This window comes from Arvicanthis niloticus, chromosome 13, assembly GCF_011762505.2.
Source record: "Arvicanthis niloticus isolate mArvNil1 chromosome 13, mArvNil1.pat.X, whole genome shotgun sequence".
NCBI classification, from domain to species: Eukaryota; Metazoa; Chordata; class Mammalia; order Rodentia; family Muridae; genus Arvicanthis; species Arvicanthis niloticus.
The window spans coordinates 18,033,029-18,058,353 of NC_047670.1; the positions used below are offsets into that span (position 1 = coordinate 18,033,029).

At 42.7% G+C, this 25,325-nt stretch overlaps 1 protein-coding gene across 2 annotated transcripts; it reads left to right on the plus strand.

Annotated features, from left to right (window-relative positions):
* The first annotated feature begins 424 nt into the window (after positions 1 to 424).
* Positions 425 to 13,345, plus strand: Cthrc1 (collagen triple helix repeat containing 1). 2 transcript variants are annotated; one of them, XM_034516823.2, is made up of 4 exons: positions 425 to 694; positions 8,047 to 8,268; positions 10,661 to 10,877; positions 12,836 to 13,345. In XM_034516823.2, exons 1-4 carry the CDS (start codon positions 536 to 538, stop codon positions 12,976 to 12,978), a joined length of 741 nt encoding a protein of 246 aa, XP_034372714.1. In that variant the 5' UTR covers positions 425 to 535; the 3' UTR covers positions 12,979 to 13,345. The 2 variants fall into 2 exon arrangements, with proteins under 2 accessions (XP_034372714.1, XP_034372715.1); XM_034516824.2 differs by having other exon boundaries at positions 425 to 649.
* Positions 13,346 to 25,325: the final 11,980 nt, after the last annotated feature.

A 25,325-nucleotide genomic window follows, 5' to 3' on the forward strand; every position in this document is an offset into this window, starting at 1 on the left:
ACACTATCGATCATTTAGGTCATAGGACTCTTAAAGGCTACTATATTATAACTCTCTCCACTTAATACCCCAAACGTCACTTGTTATTTTTAATAATAATAATAATAATAATAATAATAATAATAATAATAATAATAATATCCGAAGCTTTTTAGGAATGAAGGAACCCGAAGGCGATTCCTGGACCAGAGTTAAGACACGTGCCTCTAAGAAACTCAGGAGTTGCGGTCTCCTTTCCCCATCACCTGTGGTTCCTGACCATTGTCACCCGCCTGGTCCTCTCTGGCTCGGCAGCACCCGCGGGGGTCTGGGCGGGCGGAGCTGCGGAGGAGGGGCGGGCTAGAGCCAGAGACCCAGGCCTATTACAGTCTGCAAGCTCCGGGTGTCCAGGGGGTGGGAGGGAAGAAGGGAGGGCGGCGCTCAGTGAAAGGCGCATTGATGCGGCGGGCTGCAGAGCTGGGCCAGACGCTGAGCAGGGCCGGGCTCCTGCCGACCCCTTTACCTCCTGCTCCACGCTTCGCAGCCGCCGCACACCATGCACCCCCAAGGCCGTGCCGCCTCCCCGCAGCTGCAGCTCGGCCTCTTCCTTGTGCTGCTGCTACTACTGCTGCAATTGTCCGCGCCGTCCAGCGCCTCTGAGAACCCCAAGGTGAAGCAAAAAGCGCTGATTCGGCAGAGGGAGGTGGTAGATCTGGTGAGTCTGAGAGTCCGTCCTGACCTCAGTGCTGGAGGAGAGGACCCAGCCATGCCTGCACGGGGAGGGCATCAATGCAGTTGTTGGTAGTGCGTGTTGGACAACGTGTTAGGTATCTTGAGTGCTGGTGGTGAGTGCTAGGTGTCTTGAGTGCCTCAGTGTCCTGCCTTGTGTGTTTGTGTGGGGACGGATCTGAGGCACGCCTGCAGTGGAGTCTTGAAATGCCACGGGAGATCATAATGAGAGGTCCTCTTACAGATGCGACAAGGGTCAGGTGGGATGTCCCAAATCGGCGTGATCGCCCAGTAACTTCTGGCCCCAGCGGAGGCCACCATTGGGAGAAGGGGGAACTTTGTGGCTGCAACTGGAGTAGACTGAGCTATTCGGTTGATTTTTAAAGCAACCCCCGAGGAAGACCCTAGGCCAGCTGGTCACCTGGGCCTGGGCCAAGGCTGTGCAACGTGTCCTTTGTGAGGACTAGTGGCCACGTCTGCCTGGAGGAGAGGCTAACAACCCCCACAAAGCATTTGTCCAGCTTCTTGTAACTTGAAGATTATGAATCACGCTGGGTCATCTTCCTGGGAAATGTGAACTGCAATTTACTCCTTGGAGGATAGCTTGGGCCAGGACTGGCCAGAGGGTTTGAAGCTGGAAGAGGAAGATGGAGCGCCCCATCAGGAGCCCTTCCAAGGACCCATTTTGCCTGATCTGTTTAAAGCTGATGCTCAGTCAGGTCTTAACCTGTGACGTCCAGTCAGGAAAGAAAGCCCTTCCAGGAAACCAAATATCCCGAGCGCTTTCTGAGAGGCTAATCTGTGGGAAAGTCTGTTTGCATAAAACCTTTCCCTCTAAAAGTCAACAAACTTAGTGGAGGTCAGAGTTTTTCTGTCCCAGGCAAGAGCCAGCCATTGACAGATTTGTAGTCTTTGGCACATCATAAACTTCTGCCCTTAAACCAATCTATATGGTTGTCAGGCTCTGCGGTACATAAATGACAGGGAGCATTTACCGATTTTATTTTTTTAAGATTTGAACTTCTTCCACTGACTTTCTAAGCTGAGCTAATAAACCAAGCTCCCTGGCAGCTAGCTCTAAACAGGATTCAAAAGCACCGGGGGTAGGGCTGGGGGGGGGGGGGTAGGGCTGGGGGGGGTAGGGCTGGGGGGGGTAGGGCTGGGGGAGTGGGGGTGCGGTGGGGGGGGGGAATCTCTGCTGTCTCACACAGTGGGGGTTTTGTTGTTGTTTTATGCTCTGATGTATAATTTTCCTCCACAAAAGCTCACTGTGTCGGAGCTACCGTTCTATTTTAAGTACCTAAGTTGTTAAAAAAAAAAAAAAAAAATTGTGCCTCATGAATCTCATGAATGTGGTCCATGTGCAGTTTGCATTTTATGAATGTGTAGTTAAGATACATAAAATAGTCCTTTCCCCATTAAGCTAATATTTACCCCCCTCTAAGGATTTTACCGTACCTGTGGTTTCCCACAACTCTAACCCAACTTGGAAAAGCATACTGTGCAGCCAGGCTCAGGTGCATCCTGTAGATTGGATTTGGTCTTGGTGACAGAAAAAATCCACACAGTCATTAGGAATTCTATAAAGCTTTGTCTAGGTGCTTTCAAAGCACGCCTTTCACGCTTCCACTGAGTTCTGCCCCCTGGTGGCCAATACAGGAACTGGGGCGTTGGGAGAGGAAATTTGAGCTTTCATTCACTTGTATTCATTTTGTTGACTTTCACTAATGATTCTAAATTACCTATTGGGACTAGCATTTTAAGTTGAGGAAAGACAAACTTACTCTATGTAGCATCTTTCCTGAGAGGAATATAAAATTTATAAAATTCAAATAATACTAGAGGAATTTACAACAGTAAATGAAATGTTAAAGGAAAAAAATTAAAATTCTTTACATTTTGAAGAGTCTAATTAATATCACCCCTGTTTCTATGTGAACGAATTCAAGAATAGGTGTAGGAATTGACAAATGAAGCTCAAAATATTACCATTGTAGTTCAATGGTAGAGCACTTGCCTGATATGCATGGATTCTGAGTTCAAGCCCCATTAATGCAATGTGAATATGTATGTTCTTTCTCTCTCCCTCTCTCCCTCCCCACATCTCTTGTGTGTGTGTGTGTGTGTTGCTACCCTCATCCGACCCACGGAATAAGGCAACTGCAACCGTGTTCTTCTTCAAGCGGTTTATTCAGCTATCCCTGTATAGCGAGCTTCTTCTCTCTCTCTCCTTTTTTTCTCTCCCCTGCTCCCACAGCCCCTTATAAGCATTGCCTTAATCCTATCAGCAGTTGCCAGGAAGTCACTGGAGATTGGCCATTCTCAATGATGCGAGGTGGGGTGATCAGGTAACCACACCTCTCAGTGTATACAACTCCATATATGGAGTTGTCTTTTCTCTCAAGCAATACCTATGCCAAGCACCACCTTGTAATGGCGAGATCGAAGCCACTTCTCACAGCTCCCCCTTTTTTGTTTTATGCAAGCAGAAGGACATAGAGGTCTGACCCCCTGTATTTGAAGGGAGATTGTCAACCTCATTTTCACCACCTGCCATCTACAGTATGGTTACCATGGGCGACCCAACCTGATGCTATTTTCCAGGGGACAGGAACTAGGGCAAGACCTGTATGCAGTCAGACATATGTCCGAGGGCATACAGCGCCCTCTGTGGTGCTACCCCCTACGTCCTACTGAATGTTACAACTCAGAGCTCTTCAAATAGCTTAGCCAGATTTGTGGGGACTGGCCTCCTTCAACAGCAGTAAATGCTTGAACAATCATGGCATTAGCGTTGGGCTGTTGCATACGCATCTTCAGAATGGACCATAGTGCTAGGCAACTGACAAGAACAAGGCAAAAGGCTAAGGGCTGCAATTCCCACCCATTCTTTTAGGCGGTTCGTTGCAGATCAGATCCAGGAGGCCAGGCCCTCAGCAAAAGACAGGTCAACACAGGTGGAATTCACGTGCACTATGGCTAGCCGCAGCTTCTGCATCAAGCCATCGAAATCTTTTGTCCAATTTCCTGTAATATACTGAGATAAATTTCTAGACAAATGAGCTGCTTGACTTGCATTTTCATATCTTACAGATGTCACACAAAGACCTGTATACTTCCAACTGACAGCCCAACTGAGCTAATTCCATGAGCATGTCTACTTGCTCCTGGACTAGATCCACTCTTTGATTCACCAGCATAATGCCGGCTCTCAATTGAGAATTAATCTGCCTCTGTGTATCCAGGGCCATAGCCACATTGGCCTGCTGCAGTAGCAGCAGTAGCAGCAGTAGCAGCAGTAGCAGCAGTAGCAGCAGTAGCAGCAGTAGCTGACACTGCAATAGGTGTCACGATGGCGGCAGTGATACCAAAATCCCTGAGTGTGCTAAACAGGGTCATAGCTAATGGTGCCTCCAAATGATTTCCCTTTTTGCACTTCGGGTATAAACCTGGAGTTTGGCTTCTTTGATCCCAATTACCCTGCAGCTGTGGACATTGATGCTTCAGGTGTCCCGATTGCCCACACTTAAAGCAGGCATTATTATTTGCTGCACCAGTACCGTGAGTCATTTGCATCACAGCAGCGGCTAGCCCTGCATTAGATAAAGGTCCTCCTATTTCCCTACAAATTTTCATATTTAGACCAAACAAAATTTTCTTGTCTTTCTAGCTGTAATTTTAAGAGAAAAGCACCTTGTCACTGAGATTTTTCTAAGAAAGACAACTCTTCTTTATCATAGAAGCCAAAAAGCTGCTGGGCCTTTTAAAAGCAGCTTATGCTGACAATCAGTTCCTGGAAAGGTTTTTCCAGCTCAGCTCGACTCTTAGCTACAGGTGTAGGGTAACTTGTCAACCTCTGCTGTGTATATTAAGACTGCCTTTCAAACCAAGGTAAACTAGATCAAAGGCTGGATCAAGCAGTTTTAACAATCTTTTCTTTTGAACCTGAAACATAGAACACCATAAAACATAGACCACCAATCATTCAAACAACAATTGACACATGTGGACATTGGTGCACCAAGGACAAGACAATAAACAAAGAAAGCAGAACTAAGGATTTCTCCTGTGGAAGAGAGAAACTCAAGATGTCTCCTGAATTGACTCTTGTTCCTAGGAGAGCTCTGAAACAGCCTTTTCATTCTTTTTTGCTGACACAACCCAGAGAGAACAACTGCTTTTCAAAACCCTTTTTCTCTCTGATATTCAAGATGGTCCATCTACCTTGTCCTAAAAGCATGTCCTGATCCCATTGTTGCTGTCTGGCTGCCTGATTTTGAGCCACATATTCAGCTGAATATTCTATGAAATAGGCTTTCCAATCTAAATATTGGCCAGGAGTTAAGCAGGCCTTGGCTAGGCTCATCCAATCACTTGGGGTCATGCAAAATCGATGAAGAGATTCTAATTGTGCTGTGACAAAAGCTGCACTAGTGCCATAAGCACGGACCCCCTCTGTGAGCCGTTAAATTATTTTAAATTCCAAGGGCTCATGTACTCTATTTCCCCCTCCATCCTGAAATACAGGGAAGCACTGTTGCACCCTAGCTTCTCTCCAGGCCTCCAGACAGAAACTCCGTCCACTAGACGTAGCTATTTCCGGGACATAGGGTGGTGGCCGCGGCAAACTTGGCAGCCCTGGGGCAGAAGGTTCCACATTAAGTTCTGCCTTCTCCAGCCTTCTTGCTAATCTTTCTAGCTCTTCCTCAGTATCAGTATCCTCTTCCTCCTCATCTGTTTCTTCTGATTCCTCTGACTTTGCCGATCTCTCCTCTTGTAATTGCTCTAATGCCCCGGATCCTTTTTTAAGTTCCTTCTGACATCTTCCTTCTTTATCCTGGATGCAGCTACGCACCAACTTCCACAAAGGGTGGACACCACCTTTTAACTCTCCTTGCTCCCATACAAGATCAAGATCCCTCCCAAGCTTATCCCAGCTTCTAAGTGTCAAGTGACCTGAAACAGCAAACCTATGGGGCCACTTTATCAATTTCTTGTAAAAATTTTTCTAATGTAGAGGACTTTATCCCCGGCCCCTTTGCCTTTAACAGCTCTCTTAGGGTGACAAAAATTGGGTGACTCTGTGAAGTTCCCATCTTATAAGAAACTTGTCTGAAAACCCAGAACTTTATCTGCTAGTTTCACTGTTGCACTTTATCCTCTCCTCCAAGAGCCTGACTTGTCCCACTAACTGGGAACCTACCTTCACTCTCAACTTTCACTTTCAACTCGTCCCAATACCAAGAACCTATCTTGTCTCCTACCCGAGAACCTAACTTGTCCCACTTACCTGAGAACTTACCCAGTCGACTGTCCTGAAGCCGCAAGAAGTTCTGAACACGTCCTGAGAGGTTTTGGTGGATCCCGGGTTTCGGCACCACTTGTCACTACCCACGTCTGACCCTCGGAATAAGGCAACGGCAACCGTGTTCTTCTTCAAGTGGTTTATTCAGCTATCCCTGTACAGCGAGCTTCTTCTTTCTCTCTCCTTTTTTCCCCTGTTCCCGCAGCCCATTATAAGCATTGCCTTAATCCTATCAGCAGTTGCCACGAAGTCACTGGAGATTGGCCATTCTCAATGATGCGAGGTGGGGTGATCGGGTAACCACACCTCTCAGCGCATACAACTCCATATATGGAGTTGTCTTTTCTCTCAAGCAATGCCTATGCCAAGCACCACCTTGCAATGGCGAGAGCAGAGCCGTTTCCCGTGTGTGTGTGTGTGTGTGTGTGTGTGTGTGTGTGTGTGTTTTGAGATGTGGTCTCATGTACCCCAGGCTAGCCACAAATTTGCTGTGTTGGGAGGATCTTGAACTCTGGATCCCCATGCCTCTGATTCCTGTGCAGGGATTACAGGTGTGCGCTACCAGCCACTAACTTCACAGCAAGAATGTTTATATCATCCTCAGTTTATTCATAAGGAAATGGCCTGATCTCACACATTTAAGAAGGGATGAGGTTAGTATTTTTTTAAAAAAGGTTCTAGAATTCATGCATTTAAATTCTAGAACATATACAACATACACAAAACAAACAACGAAACAGAGAATACTGGCACTTACAGGTGGTTTTGGTAGATTATTTACACATCTGTTACACCTTTTGAAGACAGGTGGCCATATAAAACTGGACCACAGACTTCTCTTTAGGATGGACAGAATGGACTGGAAAAGTTCTACCCATTGCATCACCTTCTAAATAAAAATAGGATGAGCAGAGGAGGTGCACATACAACTTAGAGATGCTGTAATACAAGGTAGCTATTGCCTGCCAGCGTTTTATTTCACAGTTATTACCCTAGCAATTAATCTTAAGGAAATCACTCAAAAGGAAAAAAATCTATGTGGGTAAGTATTTTCATTATATTAATATTTATAACAAAAAGAGAAATAAGCAACCAAAAAAGAGCATTAAAAATCTTGTATAGTAATGTAGAAGTGCATTTATGGAACCAAGTCCTTTGATAAAATATGGGATTATGAATCTGGCAGTGGTGGTGCACGCCTTTGATCCCAGCACTCGAGAGGCAGAGCGAGTTTCAGGACAACCAGGGCTCCAGGGAGAAACCCTGTCTCTAAAAAGAAAAAAAAAAACAAAACAAAAGATCAACAACACCAACAAAAGCAAACAAATAAAAAGAAAGGGATTGTAAGAAATTAACATAGAAGGTCAGGGTCTGGAGAAACTGTTCATCAGTTAAAAGCACTGGCTGTTTTTCTAGAGAACCTGGATTTAATTGCCAGCCCCACATGGCAGCTCATAACTGTCTGTCATTCCAGTTCCAAGGAATTTGATCCCTAGATGTTCATAGGGCAGGCATGCGACCATACTCATAAAGTAATAACAAAATTTAAATTAAAAAATAAAAGCTCAAATGAGGTGTACCTTGGAATAGAGTATATATATATATATATATATATATATATATATATATGTATATATGTATATATATACACATAATCAGAAGTAGAAAGAAAATTGAAAATATTTTTCTCTTTGATTTGTATATGTTTATGCGATAAAAAAATGAAGATGTGACAATGTTTTCTAAATACCCTTAAAATGAGTTCTTCGTAATAATCCATTAGAACATGGACAAAGTGGTTTAGGAGGACTTCGATGGATTCAAAATAAACGCAGCTGTGATCATTTGGCTCTCACATACTGTTTATGTCTTCATGACTGTATTTCCTTATTTACTTATTTTGTACTGGGGATCAAACCTTGAGCCTCGTGCATGCTAGGCAAGAGTTCTACCACTGAACTAGATCCCTCTGCCCTATACAGACTTTGCATGTTAAGTAACGGCGCTTTTCCCCTTCTGCTTTGGCACTGTAGTATAATGGAATGTGTCTACAAGGACCAGCGGGAGTTCCTGGTCGCGATGGGAGCCCTGGGGCCAATGGCATTCCTGGTACACCTGGAATCCCAGGTCGGGATGGATTCAAAGGAGAGAAAGGGGAGTGCCTAAGGGAAAGCTTTGAGGAATCCTGGACCCCAAACTACAAGCAGTGCTCATGGAGTTCACTGAATTACGGCATAGACCTTGGGAAAATTGCGGTAAGTAAAAATCCAAATTATAATAAAGTTGAAGCAAACAAAAAACAAGAGTTTGTATAAGTCATTGCCAATTTTATGTTTTATTAAGCCAAAGGACCTTAAATAAAAAGATTCAGAATAGGTAATATGCGACTTTTTACTTAAAATTCATGAAAAAAAATTGATAACATTTCAGCTAATTTTATAAAGGCATTTCTAAGATAGATATCACTATTTTATAAAGCAAACACGAAAAGTATAGCTTCCCCCCCCCCCCCCCCAAAACTAGACGGGAACCAGTATTGTAATCTCAGGATTGAGTAACTTTAAATTCATTCAACATATCCTGCTGTAGCTTCAGACCTAAAAGTGGAAGATGAGCTTAAAAATTACCACGTGACTGGGATCCCTGCTACCGGAAGCCCTTGGTCTAGCGCTCAGCTTCAAACTGCTTACATTAAGGGAATTGAAGCCGATTGCTAGTGATTTAAAACAGTGACTATGGTGATTCTGTAACATTTGAAGCACACAAAATAGCTTGTAGGCATTTTGACGAATGATCGAGGGGCTGATGGAGTGATCCAGTGATTAGTGCTTTGTCTCCAAGAGACCCGGATGTAGCTGAGTGGGAACATGCGGAGCCTCTCATGCGTAAGGCTGGATGGAGTGCCATTGGCAAGTCCACTGGGATGGGACAAAGCTGAGAAAGTCTGTGCTGTTTCCCTATCTTCTTTTGATGGCCAACTCTGTTCCCGCCTCCTTGGCTATAACTTAGTGCTTCGTGATTCTTCTTACCAAGACCACCCAGAAAACAGAAGTTTATCTTCATAAAATTCCTAAGGTTTTAAGTTGTAATATGGCATCACGCATGTTTTTCATCTCAACCTTTTCCTGTTTATTTACCCTCTCCTATGCCCTCCCTCCAACTTCTCCTCTATCCCCTCACTCCACTCCTCTCCCCTCCCACTTCATGTACTTGCTTTAACACTCACCAAGTCCACTGAGTGCTGTCTATGTGTGTGTGTTGGTGGAGGGTAAGCTACTGAGAGCACAGGCTCTCAGGAGCCTCATCTCTGAAGAAAACAGATTCCGTCTTTCTAGCAGCGGTCAGTTGCCCACAGTACCACAGCTAGGGGTGAAACTTCATGGCTCCTCCCCACCCGTGTCGGGATTTCGTCTAGGTTGACTTGGTGCAGGCCTTGCACATGTAATATGCTGTGAGTTCATGTGTGCCATGGCCCGGTCGTGTCTGGCAAATTCTATTTCATTGCAGGTGTCTATTACCTCATCCCCCCGCCCCCCTCTTATTCTCTGAAAATTGACCAGATGTGGGTCTCTGTATTAATCTCCATTTACTGTAAAAGGAAGGTTCTATGATGAGGGTTTAAAAAATGTATTAATGTATAAGTATTTTTTAAAAACCTAAGTTCATTAATATGTCCTCTTAGCAGAATAATGGTATTAGTTTCTCCTCTGGGACCTTATGAGCTGGTCAGATATGGATTTTGGGTCCAGTTAACTAAACCAGGGATGAGTTTCACCTTCTGGTAGAACTGGCTTTCAACCCAATCATTAAATAATTGGTTACCCCCTAACATTTAAACAACTGCTGCACCAGAGGCAGCACCGCTGGTCACAGACTTCTCATCACCCTTTCCTTGGCAGCCTGCACTGAACCTTCCAGCCATATGAAAGCTAAGGACAAATCTTCTGTGTCAGTGACAGCTTAATTGTCCATGTCCTATGACGTAAGTATGTGGTGTCATCAGAAATAGGAGTATTATTCGGCTGTAAAGTATTATTCGGCTGTAAAGAGAAAGGTGATTATGAAATTCACAGGTAAACGGGGTAGAAGCTGAAAATAATCATTTTGAGTGAGGTCACCCAGACCCAGGAAGACAAAGAATGAAGCATGTTCTCTCTCATGCATGGATGCTAGCTTTGAATCTTTACATACGTATATTTAAATTAGGGTATATTCATAGAAATTATAAGTTAGTAAGGGGCCATTCAAGGGAAGGGGATAGAATGCAGGCATGATGGAGGAGGAAAGGGAATACCAGAACAGGTTAGATGGGAGGGCAGGAAAGGGGAGGGAGTCTGACCGAGGATAAGTAACACTAAAGACCTTTGAGAAAAGCCATGAGGTAGCCTACTACTGCAGAAGTGTCCTAAAATACACACAGATGGATAAAAGGAGTTAAATGGTGTCTCCCTAGACACCATAGACAACCAAATAAAAAAATACCAGATATGGAGTACGTCTTTTTGAGTTATTGTTCAGTGGAGTCTCAGAGACTTACCCCAAATTTCAGACTGTGGCCACCGGTCCAGGTTAACCTCCATAACTTGATGGTTGAAGTACCTTTTTAGTTAAAATGAAAAATGTCTGGCTGTTTTTCTGCCCTGGTAGGAGTGTACATTCACAAAGATGCGTTCCAACAGCGCTCTGCGAGTCCTGTTCAGTGGCTCGCTTCGGCTCAAATGCAGGAATGCATGCTGTCAGCGCTGGTATTTTACGTTTAACGGAGCTGAATGTTCAGGACCTCTTCCCATTGAAGCCATCATCTATCTGGACCAAGGAAGCCCTGAGTTAAATTCAACTATTAATATTCACCGTACTTCCTCTGGTATGTATGATAGTGGCGTTGCTGAGTGGGCCTCAGATCTGCCTAAGAGGTTTGATTTCCATTGTCATACTGGGTAACTAGCCTGTTATAAATAAACCTCTAGCAGGCTCATAGTATATGACTCTCCACCCTGGACTGCAATTCACATAATTTTACAGATACTTTTTTTCAAAGAGTACAGGGTGCCATCTCTGACCAAGTGACTCAGAATCTCTGGTGTAAGGCTCCAGAACCTGTGTCTTAAAAACAAAATAAAACAGAGCAAATAACAACAACAACAACAAAAACCCCTAGTTGTGATGATATAGCCCAAAATTGAAAGTCAGTGATACGTTAGAAATGACAAAACAGCTAGGAATTCTGTACAGCAGTGGCTCTGGCTCCCAGCCTTGGCTACATATTGGGCTCACCTGGGAAACTTGAAAAAAAAAAAAAAAATCACCTGCCCTGGGTACTGCTCCTCCAGGAAAAGTCACTTAATAGGGATTTGGTCACTAAATGTCATCATCTAATCTTCTGCCTTGCAGTGAAGCTGATGCTGGGCCCACACCTGTCTAGAGTCTGTTGGCTTCAGGGTTCAGTGGACACATTTCTAGGGTATAAGGGGTCAAGGCTTTGGGGCAACTTGAGTATGGCTGGCATGCATTTTCAGCTAGCATGGTGTGGACTACTAGACAGCTTAAATGCAATTGTGGGCTCACTGCTCACCTCCCAACTGTAGAAGAGGTCTGAACTAGTGCATATGTCACAGCCAGAGAGGGCACAGTGCTTCAGTTCTATATTCCTGGGGCTCAGTTGAACTGCATTCACTTCACCCATGGTGGAAACCTGACAGGGTGCTTGAGCACATCAGTGTCAGCCAGGTAGGAAAGCTGAGCAACCACGGCACTACTTGTATCTCAAGAGCCATTGTCTTCAAGAATCTGCCAACTCCAGTGTCCTTTCGCACTTTGTCCAGACATCAGAGGTAATGTGTCTCTTTGCCTGTTTCAGTGACCAACACTGAAATCTCTCTTTAGATGTGAGTGAAGAACTTTAGCAAGTTGGAATGCAAGCTGTATGCTAGAATGTGAGAGCCCAGAAGGCATGTGTAGGATACAGCATCAAACCAGAAGAGAAAAAGTATTGGCTCTCTTTAATACAATAAGCCTATTAAAGGGCCAATGAGATGGTCTAGCAGGTAGAAGGCACTCCCCTGCCCCCTCAGAGTCAGTCTGATGACCTGTGTTTGGTCCCTGGGACCCATATGGTGGAAGGAGAGGACCAACTCCTGTAATCAGCTGTCCTCTAATCTTCACATGTGCACTGGGGCACGTGTGCATCCACACCTACATATACACACTAGATAAATGACAGATAGGTAGACAGAGAGATAGGTAGATGCAAATATACATACATACATACATACATACATACATACATACATACATACATGCATGCAATTTTTTTTGCCAAAAATAAGAATCTATATAAAGTGGATTCACAGATTGAAGGGATGATATAAGATTAAGCTAGAATTTCTTCTCATATAAAAGTCCTATCCTAGATTTGAATAACATCAGATTTGGGATCCATGTTGAAAAGGACTTTCTTTTAAAAGACTTGCATATCTTGATCCAGGCTCTGGTTCAGGTCTCTTCCAAAGTTGAGAAGTCTTGAGAGATGAAAGTGTAAGCTTTCCATATGGTTGGATACATTGCTCTTTGGTTTTAAGCAATTAGAACACATTTTAGTTTGAGAATACTGCCTGTTGAGGTAATAGCACACTGATTATGGAAATCCCTTCGAAAATGTCTATGTATCAACTAAGAAAAAGGAGACCTTTATTATGAAATCATCAGGTACCAGAATTTTTAATTAGCTTTACATTAAACAATGATAATCTGATTTTTTATAGTAAATGCAAAATAAATGATTTTGCTTTTTGTTCTTGAGTTGTGACTGGCTCTGTTTTGCAGTGGAAGGCCTCTGCGAAGGGATTGGTGCTGGATTGGTAGATGTGGCCATCTGGGTTGGCACCTGTTCAGATTACCCAAAAGGAGACGCTTCCACTGGATGGAATTCAGTGTCCCGCATCATCATTGAAGAACTACCAAAATAAAGCCTCTGAAGTGCTCATTCCCTGCCGCGTTCACTATTTAAATCAAGCCTCTGAATGGTCCACTTAAATGACATTTAGGAAATCACTTCATGTGGTCAGCTGAATGAAAAAGCAAAGTTAAAAATGTTTACAGACCAAAGTGTGATCTCACACTTTAAAATATAGCATGGTCCATTTTATTTCAACTAAAGATGGTTTCAGGATTTTTTTTTTCAATAATTACTTTCTGAGCCTATGTATTCGAATGCTGTTACGGTCTTTAGTATTTCCTACGGTTGACATTTTGAAACATATAAAAGCTATGTCTTTGTAAGAGCTGTATAGAATTATTTTATATCTGTTAAATAAAATGCTTCAAACAACCTTAGTATTTGTCTGTTTGCTCATTTATTTGTATAGCCCTGGCTGTCCTGAAATCTGCTGTCCTGAAGACCAGGCTGGCCTTAAACTCAGAGATCTGTCTACCTATACTACCCAAGTGCTGAGATTGAAGGTGTGTACCACCATGCCTGGCAACTTTATCACGTTTAAACTGAAGATTTTGCCACTGAAGTTGAATTCCCAGTACTTAGCATATGAGAAGTTAAGCAAATCTAAATTTTGAGTATTCATTTAGCAATTTATGAAATTTTAGCATGTGTATAACATGGTTCTGCATCTTGAGGGATATGAAGACATAAGGATGTTCATATGACAGGAATATAACAGTATTTTAGAAATGTTCATCTTAATATATCAAAAAGTAAACACATACGGCTCTGGCCACAAACTACTTACTATTTCATAGAAAGGATGAGCCGAGTGATGGCTATTCTCAGTAGTCAACTTGACTTTATTTGGAATGAACTACAATCCAGAAATACCTGTGGACTGGGTCTTGAGGCTGAAAGACACAAGCTTTCCATCTGGATCTTGAAGGGAGATGAATTGACACACACCTTGTGTGTGATCTTGAGGCTCACCTTTAATCTTGGCCATACCTTCCACTGGAAGGCTACATAAGGACAATAGGAGAAGGAAGGGATCTTTCTTTCTTCGTCTGCTTGCACTTACTTACCAGCACATCTGTTGCAGCCTACTTCTTCAGGGTTCCAGCTTGCATAGACCAGGTGAAACACTCAGCCTCATGGAACCGAGCAACTACTAGATTCTTGGCCTTTCCATTCACAGCTAGACATTGTTGAGTTAGTTGGACTGTAGCCTTTACATCATTCCAATGAAATATATATATATATATATATATATATATATATATATATATATATATATATATAATAAAATTTGAAAACAGCATGAAACAGGTAACAAAAATTCATGGTCAGCAAAGACCACCAACAACTTGTTAAACATAGTCATAATAAAAATATTAGGTCCCTCCAGGGGCAGGGTGACCAAAAATGAAAAGGCATGCAAGGACGTGCCCAGACAAGTCCAAACAAGCCCAAGTGAGTAATGGGCCATCTGGTGTTTTCTCCTCCCTCCCTCCCTTTTTGGGAGGTCTGAGGTTTCGTGGTCAAAAATAACTAGTCATCCTGCCAGCTCAAATGATTGCTTACACAAATTGCTGATATTTGAAATATCCAATCATATGTAACTGCGCCAAATTTTCCCGCTCTCCCCAACCTCTACCTATAAATATCCCAAACTTCCTGGGGTCTGGGTCGAATCCTCTATCTCCTGTGTGAGATGTGTTTCGACCCGAGGGCCCTCGCCATTAAACTGCCTTTTGCTGTTGCATCAAGAAGGTCTCTCATGTGTCTTTGGGTGTGCGCTGATCCGGATTTGAGTGAGGGTCTCCCTTCGGGGGTCTTTCTATATATATATATATATATATATATATATATATATATATATATATATATTCTTTTCATAAACTCTGTGACTCTAGAGAACCCTGACTAATACAACATACACAAAAATGAGATAGATAAAGGATGTAATATAGTTCAAAGCAGAAGTAACCAAACCATTTAGGAATGAAGAAATCACTAAGTATATATAGTCTAATGAGGAGTGTATAAAGTGTATAAAGGTGTTAGTCACTGTGATGCTTTGTATATGCTCAGCCCAGGGAGTGGCACTATTAAGTGTGGCCCTGTTGAAGTAAGTGTGTCACTGAGGGTATGGGCTTTAAGACCCTCATCCTAGCTGCCTGGAAGTCAGTATTCTGCTAGCAGCCTTCAGATGAAATTGTAGAACTCTCAGCTCTTCCTGCACCGTGCTCGCCTGGATGCTGCCATGTTTCTGCCTTGATGATAATGGACTGAACCTCTGAACCTATTAGCCAGCCCCAATTAAATGTTTTTATAAGAATTGCCTTGTCATGGTGTCTGTTCACAGCAGTAAAACCCTAACTAAGACAGAAGTTGGTAACAGGGAATGGGGTATTCCGGTGACAGCCTGACCTTGGTTTTGGGAGGACTGTGGAAGGACTTTGGAACTTTGAGCTAGAAGAGCCATTGGGATGTTAAGAGCTCTGTGGGATGTTCTGTAGGAGCTTGGAAGATAATGTTGAGAACAGTGCAGAAGACGGAGGCCTGACTTGCGAAATTTCAGAGGAAAGATAAAAGACTCTTATCACAGCCATTGCTGACTTGATTGTGAAGATTCTGCGGTTTGGGTTAGCTGGGGCTGAAGAATCAGCTGTGATTAACAAGATACCAGAACTACTAAAGCGAAACCTTTGCATTACTGGGACTATTGATGCTGGTTAGCTGGAGCTAAGAAATTAGCAGTGATTAAGAGACCAGCAGAATTTTCTGGGAAGCGTTTCCTGAGAGCACACAGAAGCTGTGTTCCAGAGACAGCCACAGTTGTACCTTGTGCTGGCAGCCAGACTTGGGAATGTATAAGAGTCACCCAGGTGGTGCTGGTTTTGAAACATGAAGAGTAGCAGCTGATACTTGGCACTGTGAGAAGCCAGGAGAGGCCATTGGTGAAGGTGCTGCCTCAGTGGCAGTTGAAGGCCCAGGACTGAAGGGGTCATGCAGAGAAGTTGAGACTTAGCACCATGAAAAGAGCCTAGGAGAGGCTATTTGTGAAAGTGCAGTCCAATCGCAGCAGAAGACAACAGTGTTTTGGAGATGCCAGTACCATGGGATGACCACCAAGAACAGCAGCAGCAGTGGAGTACAGGCAGCTGGAGCCTAGAAGACAAAGTGTGTGCTCCAAAGGGCAGAGCTGGAGTGTCCCAAGCCCTTGGAAGAGCTCAGAAGATTGTGAGTGGATCCCAAACAGTTAAGAGTTTGATTTTGCTTTTTGAGTATGACTGTACCCTGATATTTTTCCCTCTTGAAGGAAGAAAATATTACAGTGAAGCCCACAGTTAAGTGGCTTTGAATTGTAAAAAGACTTTGAATTTCAAAAGAGACTGGATATTTTTTCTATTTTTTTTTTTAAAAAAAATATTTATTTTTATTCTTTAATTCTTTTTTACAGTCCAGACTTCATCCCCTTCCTGGTCTGTCTGCTGACCGCTCCCCGTCCCATACCTCTTCCCCCCATCTTTAAGAGGATGTCCGCCCCCACCACCACCACTGCTGCTCCCCCACCCTGCTAGGCCTTTCCATTCCCTGGGGTCTCAAGTCTCTCAAGGGTTAGGTATATCTTTTCTCACTGAGGCCAGACCAGGCAGTTCTCTGCTGTATATGTGTCAGGGGCCTCATATCAGCTGTTGTATGCTGCCTGATTGGTGGTTCAGTGTCTGAGAAATCTTGGGGGTCCAGGTCAGTTGAGACTGCTTGTTGCCTCCTGAATCGACCAGCAGACAGAAGACAACAGACACGGGATCTCCTTCCCAACACGGTTTATTCAGGAACCTTGAAGTGCCACAAAAGTCCCCAAGCTCTAGCTCCCAGCCCTTAAATCTCTGTGTCCTCTCCAATCAGAACCTGCCACGAAGTCATTCTTGATTGGTGTTGAGCGCATAGGTTACATGGCCCCATCTTACTTAATGATGAACAAGCCGAATGCATGAGCAGTAAAGCCTAACCTACGTGCCACCCAGGCTTCCTGAAATGGTGAGCCAACACGCCAGGGGTATCTGGCACCCAGCCAGGCGCCTTCTTGAGTTCCGCTCCCCACAACTGCTGGTCTTCCCATGGGACCACCCTCCTCTTCAGCTTCTTCCAGCTTTCCCCTAATTCAACCACATGGTTCCCCCGCTTCCATTCATTCATTGGTTGGGTGCTAATATCTGCATATGACTCTCTCAACTTGACTCTTTCAGAGGGCAGCCATGTTAGGCTCCTGTTTGGGGTATTCTGTACCTTTTTGGCTAATAGCCACTTATTAGTGATTACATATTATACATGTCCTTTTGGGTCTGAGTTACCTCACTCAGGATAATATTTTCTAGTTCCATCCATTTACCTGCAAAACTCATGATGTTCTCATTCTTAATAGTTGAGTAGTATTCCATTGTATAAGATTGAATATTTGAAAAGGATTGAAATTTTAATATGTAAAAATTTGTAAAGACTATGGGACTTTTAAAGTTATTTACATCTTGGGGATGAATAAAAAGGTAAGAGTTGAGGCTTCATAGTGATATGTTTGTGTGTTAAATTGACAAAGAGTCAGTTGAACTGGCTGGTTTTGTGTGTCAACTTGACACAATCTAGTGTTATCACAGAGAAAGGAGCCTCCCTTGGGGCAATGCCTTCATGAGATCCTGTAAGGCATTTTCTCAATTAGTGATTAAGGGTTGGAGGGCCCATTGTGAGTGGTACCATCCCTGGGCTAGTAGTCCTGGGTTCTACAAAAACAAAAAACAAAAAACCCAAACCAAAACAAAAAACCCCAAGCTGAGTAAACCAAGGGAAGCAACCCAGTAAGCAGCACCCCTCCATGGTGTCTGTATCAGCTCCTGTCTCCAAGTTCCTGTCCTGTGTGAGTTCCTGTCTTGACTTCCTTTGGTGATGAATAGCAATATGGAAGTGTAAGCTGAATAAACCCTTTCCCCCTCAACTTGCTTCTTGGTCATGATGTTTTGTGAAGGAATAGAAACCCTGACTAAGACAGCCACCAAGCCTAACAAAGTGAGTTCAATCTCCAGGACCCCCACAGTGGAAGGCAAGAACCAACTACTAAAAGTTGTTCTCTGATCTGTCCACATTCACCATGACACATGTGTCCCACATAAATACACACAAAGTAAGTAAATAAATAAATGTAACAAAAGTCCACAGTCATGTCCTATCTGTCTGTCTGTCTGTCTGTCTGTCTGTCTGTCTATCTATCTATCTATCTATCTATCTATCTATCTATCTATCTGTAATTATACTGTATATTCATAGTTAACAAATGATGAAAGAATGCTAACATTAGATACTCCTCCTTTTCAACACTTTATTAATTAAGGAATCTCTAAGTATAGATTTATGGCTCATAACATCCCCAAAAGAGAGATCAGACTAACTACCCCCTAAGAAAGTCATATAGCACTACCTAAGAGAAGTTTTTGCAGTGGTCAAACCAAGATTCAGTTTAGCATATAGATATGACTGGTCATTGATGGAAACACAGCAGATACAAGATTTAGATATAGCAATATAGATGTAAAAAGCAAAATACAGACTATAGAAAACTTGAAAGACAGTATGATTCCTTCAACAGATTGAAAGAAAAAGAAACTATTAAAAAGAGGCATAAGGTCATATCAACCCATTGCAAGGTTTGTACTCAGATACTGATTCACAAAAATTATAAGCACAAGGTCAAATTTTCCTTAAGATAGCTGACATCTAAACATTGATGTTATAAATGATTTTTAGTTATGATATGGCATTATAGTTATTTTAAAATCATGCTCAGTCTTTAGAGATATTGAAACATTTAATAATGTGAATCTATGTGTCATGGTTTGAGAAACATCTTCTATAGGTGCATATATTTGAAAACCTGGTCTCCAGTTGGTGGTGCTGTTTGGAGAAGTTATGGAACTTTTAGGACATGGGACCTTACTGGAGGAAATATATCCCTGGCGGTGAGTTTTGAGAATGTATAAATTCAGTCCAGTTCCTGTTTGTTACTTGCTTATGTACAGTTGAGACAAGATCTTTCAACTTTCTGTTTCTGCAACATACCTTCCTTGCCATTAGGGGCATCAAGCCCTCTGGAATTATTATAGCAACAAGAAAAGCAACTAATCAAAGCATGTCTGGAGCCTACTTCAAAATAAGCTGGGAAAAAATGGGGCAGTTTAGATGGAACAATATTAAAGACAAGTGTTAATACAGGTAAAATTTTTGAAAGGTGTGCTGGCTAGTTTTATGTCAATTTGACATAAGCTAGAGTCACTGGAGAGGAAGGAGCCTCAATTGATCAAATGCTTCCATATGAGCTGGCTATATATAGGTAATCCTGTATGGCATTTTCTTACTGATTTGTGTAGGAAGGCCAAGGCCATTGTTGGCAGGGACCCTCCCCCCCCACACACACACACTGGTGGTCCTGGGTTCTATAAGAAAGCAGGCTGAGCAAGCCATGAGCATCAATCCAGTAAGCAGCATCCCCCCATGGCCTCAGCATCAGCTCCTGCCTCCAGGTACCTGCCTAGTTCAAGTTCCTTCTTTGGTTTCCATAAGTAGAGTGTGACTCAGGATATGCAAGGCAAATAAACCCTTTCCTCCCCAGTTTGCCTTTCGTCATGTGATGTTTCATCACAACAATAGGAACCCTAAGACTGAAGGGATTAAGAACATTTTGAGCAAGAACAAGAACATTGTGAAGACTATCAGGTAGGAAATAAATGATGTTCAGGGACCAATTTGAACATGTATAGGGACTCTAAGAGTTTCAGCTGGCAAAGGAGGTTGAGAAAACACCATGGAGGTAAAAGTGACTAGAGTTATCTGTAGAGTAATAAAGAACTATCTGACCACTAAATGGGATTTAAGTCAAATGACAAAGATTAAAGAAATGAATAGGAGTTTCTCTGAAACAGCCCACAAATGTATGAAAAGATTCCCAGTACCACCTGCCATTAGCAAAATTCAACTGAAAACCACTTTATACCCATTAGAAGGCTTTAATTAAAAAATAGAAAATAAGTGTTAAGAAGAATGTGGACAAAACTGAACGTCAATAGGGCACTAGGGGCCACGTGTATAGACAGTAGCCTGGTGGCTCTTCAATGTCGTAAAGGTAGAGCTGCCATACGACTCAGCCTTTATGCTCCTATGTATATATTCAAAAGAAAAGGTGCACAGACAAAAACTTGAATATGAATGCTTACAACAGCACCACTCACACGGTGAAGAAGTGGAAACAATCCAGATATCCATCAACTAAAAACCACAGAGATGAACAAACGGAAACATATGAATATAATGAACATCAACCAGACATAAAATGAATAATGCTTATAATATGGATGGACCTAAAATAATCATACTAAGTGCGAGGAGCCAGACTTAAGTCTGCACGGGCAGATTAACGTTTGCTGGGAGAGAACGGCTGCTCAGCAGCACAGGATTTTGTTCTGTAGTGATGAAAACATTCTGGAGTGATATAGTGGTGGTGATCAAACTACACTGAGCACATTAATACCATCAAATCATACTTATGTAATAGGCAAGGTTGGAACCTCACATTATGTATATTACAAACAATTTTTAAAAGCAGCTACTAGAATATGACTTTATTGGTAAGCCTAGCAATAAAGCAGAGGATTTAAACATAGCCAAGAATTAAAAAGTTCAAGCAGGGTATGGGAACATGGGCTATTGGAAAAATCAAGAATCACTTTTAGGTTTTGGTCTTGGGACCCTGAGGGAAGTAGAAATGAGGTTAGGAGCAGATCTGGGGACAAGACAGTAGCTTTAAACACGCAAGGGCTCACTGTTAATAGGATATCCACTCAGAGCTGGTCAACGGGAAGTTAGAAGTGAAGGCTTGGTGCATAAGGGAAAGTTTGGAGATGGAGACATCTTTGAAAGGTTTTCCTGAAGAAGTGATGAGTAAAGGTGGACATAGTGGCACGTGTCTGTAATCCTGGCACTCAGGAGGGCAAGGGGACACTAGATGTCTTCTTATAGCCAGTTGCTAGTTAGTTTCTATTGCTGCAACAAAACACCATGGTCAAAAAGCAAGTTGGAGAGGAAAGTATTTATTTACCTTACATCTCCACATCACTGTTTATCATCAAAGGAAGTCAGGACAGGAACTCAAAGAGGACAGGAACCTGGAGGCAGGAGCTAATGAAGAAGCTATAAAGGAATGTTGCTTACTGGCTTGCTCACCATGGCTCTTTCAACCTACTTTCTTAAGTACCTAGGACCACAAGACCAGGGATGGCCCCACCCACAATGGGATGGGCCTTCCCCCATTGATCACTAATTAAGAAAATGTCCTACAGGCTTGCCTACAACCTGATTTTATGGAGATATTTTCTCCATAAAAATAAAACATTTTCTCCATAAAATGAGGTCCCTTCCTCGTAGCTTGTGTCAAACTGACATGAAAACTAGCCAGTAGTATACTAGTTCAAGGCCAATCTGGACTGTATAGCAAGACTGAGAAGTAAAAAGAAAAACAAGATATGAACTTTAAATCTGTGAGATGAGATCATATTACAAAGAAAGAAAATAGACAAATGCAAGAGAAAATTTCAGATTGAGGAAATTTAGTGGATAGAAGAAATCGAAAAGAGAGAATACCATCAAGCCAAAGACAGAATCTAATGAAGGAAAGGATGGACACTATAGAGATGTTGATGAGATTTGGTTTCTTTAAAGATTTATTTACTTACTTTATGTTCCTGAGTGCTCCCTCTGCATGTACACCTGAATGCCAGAAGAGGCATTATAAATTATTAGATCCTATTATAAATGGTGGTGAGCCACCATGTGGTTGCTAGGACTTGAACTCAGGACCTCTAGAAAAGCAACCAGTGCTCTTAACCACTGAGCCATCTTCCAGCCCCAAGGCTTAATAACAACCAGTAATGTGATACAGCCGCTGGCACCTTCCCCCGAGGCCCCTGCTTCACATTCACTGATGTCACATTGCTATCTTGAAATAAACCATGATCTGAAACTAAGCAACACTAAAAATCTGGGATTCCTTATTCCTTGTCCTTCCACTACAGGATAATTGATTTGGAACTCCTACCAGCGCCATCCCCTCATCTCCCTCATTCACATAGAGCTCCTAGGAATAAACAAAATGCCAAAACCCAACAGAAGATGGTAAAGAATATATATAGTTTACAGATTTATGTGCACTAGAGTGAAGGAGAGAACTAACTCCCACAAAAATACAGGGGCCCATGGCTTGACTAATATTTCTGAGAGGCTATAATTTGAAGTAGGTTGATATGTATTCTTCAACAGAGAAAGGCAGGTTGTTGGAAAGACATTACTGCAATTATTTTAAAAAACCAACAACATTGCACACAGGCCAGGCATGATATCACAAGTCTTTAATCCCAGGACTCAAGAGGCAGAGGGGCAGAGGGGCAGAGGGGCAGAGGGGCAGAGGGGCAGAGGGGCAGAGGGGCAGAGAGGCAGAGAGAGAGAGACAGAGAGAGGCAGAAAGCCAGAGAAAAGCAGAGAGAGAGAGAGAGATGCAGAGAGATGCAGAGAGATGCAGAGAGATGCAGAGAGATGCACAGAGAGAGAGAGGCAGAGAGAGAGGCAGAGAGAGAGGCAGAGAGAGAGGCAGAGGCAGGCAGATCTCTGTGAGTTCAAGGCCAGCATGATCTACCAATTGAGTAGATTGAGTAGGACACCCAAGGCTACACAGAAAAACCCCGTCTCAACAAACAAACAAATCCCCAAACCAAAAAATCCTCTAAAACGACAAACAAACAAACAAACACCAATAACAACGCATCGTTTCTAGCCATTCTTGAGTTTTGGAGGCAGTTTATAACATCTGAATGTGATACTTTAACCCATGTTTAATTTCTATGGCTATCAGTTTTGAAGGATAACCAAAGGCTCTGAAACAAATTCAGGCAGCAGCAGAAATATCATTATCATTTGGTACTTTTAGTCCAGCAGACCCAATAACTATGAGTAAGTATTTACACCAACAGAAATATTCAATGGCAATTTTAGCCAGCACCAGGCTCTCTCACCCAGAAAGAAGCAGGCAAGGCATGCATGCTTTCTTGGAAGCTTCAGGGAAATGCTTGGGTTTTTCCTGATAAGAGGCTCTGGTCTTGCTAGTGTTTTTTCTCCGTCTTCTTTCATATGTGACCAGAAGCATGGAGCTGTAGAGGCCACTGAGAGATTGGGCTTGTTGGATTTGAAAGAAAAAACTGGACTTGTTGTATTTTACTGAAGACGGCTATTTTTTAAAAAGACAGCTTCTGGCTTACTGTAGTGAGCTCTGGTAGAAACATCATGTGACCCATGTGGCCTGAATTTGTCACCATGACCTCAGCATGGTCATATCTCTTAGGCTATGCGAAGGTGATGGTGAAAGGGTTAAGAAACACGGTATGGGAAGTCCAGAGTTACAAATAAGGCAAGTGTGCAGGTGGCTCAGACGGCTTCAAGACAAACTCCTGTTGTGTCGCTGGCTCTTCTACAGGTCACTCCCTGGTCTCCGGGAATGTTCATTGAACAGTTGATTGGAAAAGAAAAAAAATGTATCTAGTTTATAGATGTCTGCATATTGGCCCACAAAGGGTACAAAAGCTATGTTGACTAAATCCAAGGCTGTGGTACTACAGTCCCAAAGGATGAGTGAAGGGAAAGTTCTCTTACTGGGTGAACTTGAAGGGGTAGCACTATCTGGAGTGAAGGGTGGTCGCACGTATAGACTGCTACCACCGTCTCAAAGACGGTGCTAATGGCTGGATGGTGAAGGGAAACAAGGATGTGGATGGATGTCTGACTGTGAAGACGTTTGTGTCTCTCTACACCTGCCATCGTGCACCATCTTAAGAATGAGGACAAACAGACTGTGTGGGTGGGACCAGCTCTTTTCCTCAGCTACTACAGAGATGTTGGAGAAATTATGTCATCACACTAAGGTCCCCAAGTGGATACTCTTCATACAAGTTGTAACAATGTTCAGAGAAGCATGGGCCCACCATGACAGTTGGTTGAAGAAAGACAGAATTTAGTGTCAGTGTTGGAGTCTATAGTACCTAGAAAGTTTTAGCTATGGTAAGTAATTGAAAGGCCAAATTGAGATTTATTTTTAAAATAAATTTATTGTTCACCTAGATAAAAACTCCAGATACATGTTGCCAAGGGTAAGAGTTGATCCAGAAGCCTGTATAATGTGACTTAGAACATGATTTCTTTTTATAAGTTTGTTACATTTTTGATGCCGACTCTATTTTGGATACTTGTGTTTTCTAATCCGGAGTATAAATTGGCTTTCAGGAGGCCGGAGTTACATGAATCTTCATGACTGAAGCAAGGAGAGAATCTATGCCAGGATACTAAGACATTTTTTTTTTTCCAGCTCTTCTGGATTGCTTATCTGTGTTGGTTTCAAGCCATTTATGACTATAAACAAAGATGTATGCCTAGATTATCGCTGGCAATCAGGGCCCAGCTCCAGCGAAGGTGAGGTAAAGCTGGTGCCCCTAAAATCACAAAGCTGAACAGAGGAAGTGGGTAGGTTTCCCTAAGAAACTCTGACTCCTTCTTCAAGAAGGAAGGGAATGGGTATGTATTTATTAGAGGCACATCTGCTTTTTGTTTAATTCTCCAGAAATGCAAGACTTTAAGTAACCCCAAACCTTGCAGTTTCTACATGTTACCTAACACGTTTTCAGAAAGCAGCACAAAGGTTAAGCAAATCACTTTTATGTCCATGTGGTTTTGCAAGTGCTTGGCTTTGCTGCCAAAGTGAATACATGTTGTTATCTTCAGAATTTTATTTTCTACTGAAAATAGTGCCTGGACCCCAAGGAAAACTAACTCTGATTACTCCTGAACTCAAACACACTCTTTAGTTGGCGTCTCTTTTTTGATATGGCGGAAATAAAACAAATAAACAATAACTCCCCCCCCCACACACACACAAACATATCCCTTAAGGTAAAAAGCTCAAATAATTGGGCCACAAAAGCATATACTCAAGTAGAATAGTCTTTCGCAAGGCATGACAGCCACCAGTGGATGACGTGCTCTGGTTCACACACCTGCTTGTGTGTTGGTTGGCCCCGTATCTTCAAAGGTGCCCCCTCACCATGCTCTGGCTTTTCCTTTGTCAACCTCCCCAACTTGCACCTTCTCTTAGTCTCGGTTATTTTTCAAGCTATTGTTCTTCACTTTTATCTGCCAAACTCCAAGAAAGAGGAGTGAGGCTCCTTTGGCTGCTTGCCATCTTCAGGTTCTGTAATTCAGATGGGATTAAAGTTACTGGTGGCATCAACC

What these genes read in the sequence shown, in the direction of transcription:
- Cthrc1 (XM_034516823.2), top strand. Translation starts at nt 536, where the DNA reads ATGCACCCCCAAGGCCGTGCCGCCTCCCCGCAGCTGCAGCTCGGCCTC. An exon ending in AGAGGGAGGTGGTAGATCTG is followed by an intron (nt 695 to 8,046) that starts GTGAGTCTGAGA and finishes TTGGCACTGTAG; the next exon opens with TATAATGGAATGTGTCTACA. An exon ending in TATTCACCGTACTTCCTCTG is followed by an intron (nt 10,878 to 12,835) that starts GTATGTATGATA and finishes TCTGTTTTGCAG; the next exon opens with TGGAAGGCCTCTGCGAAGGG.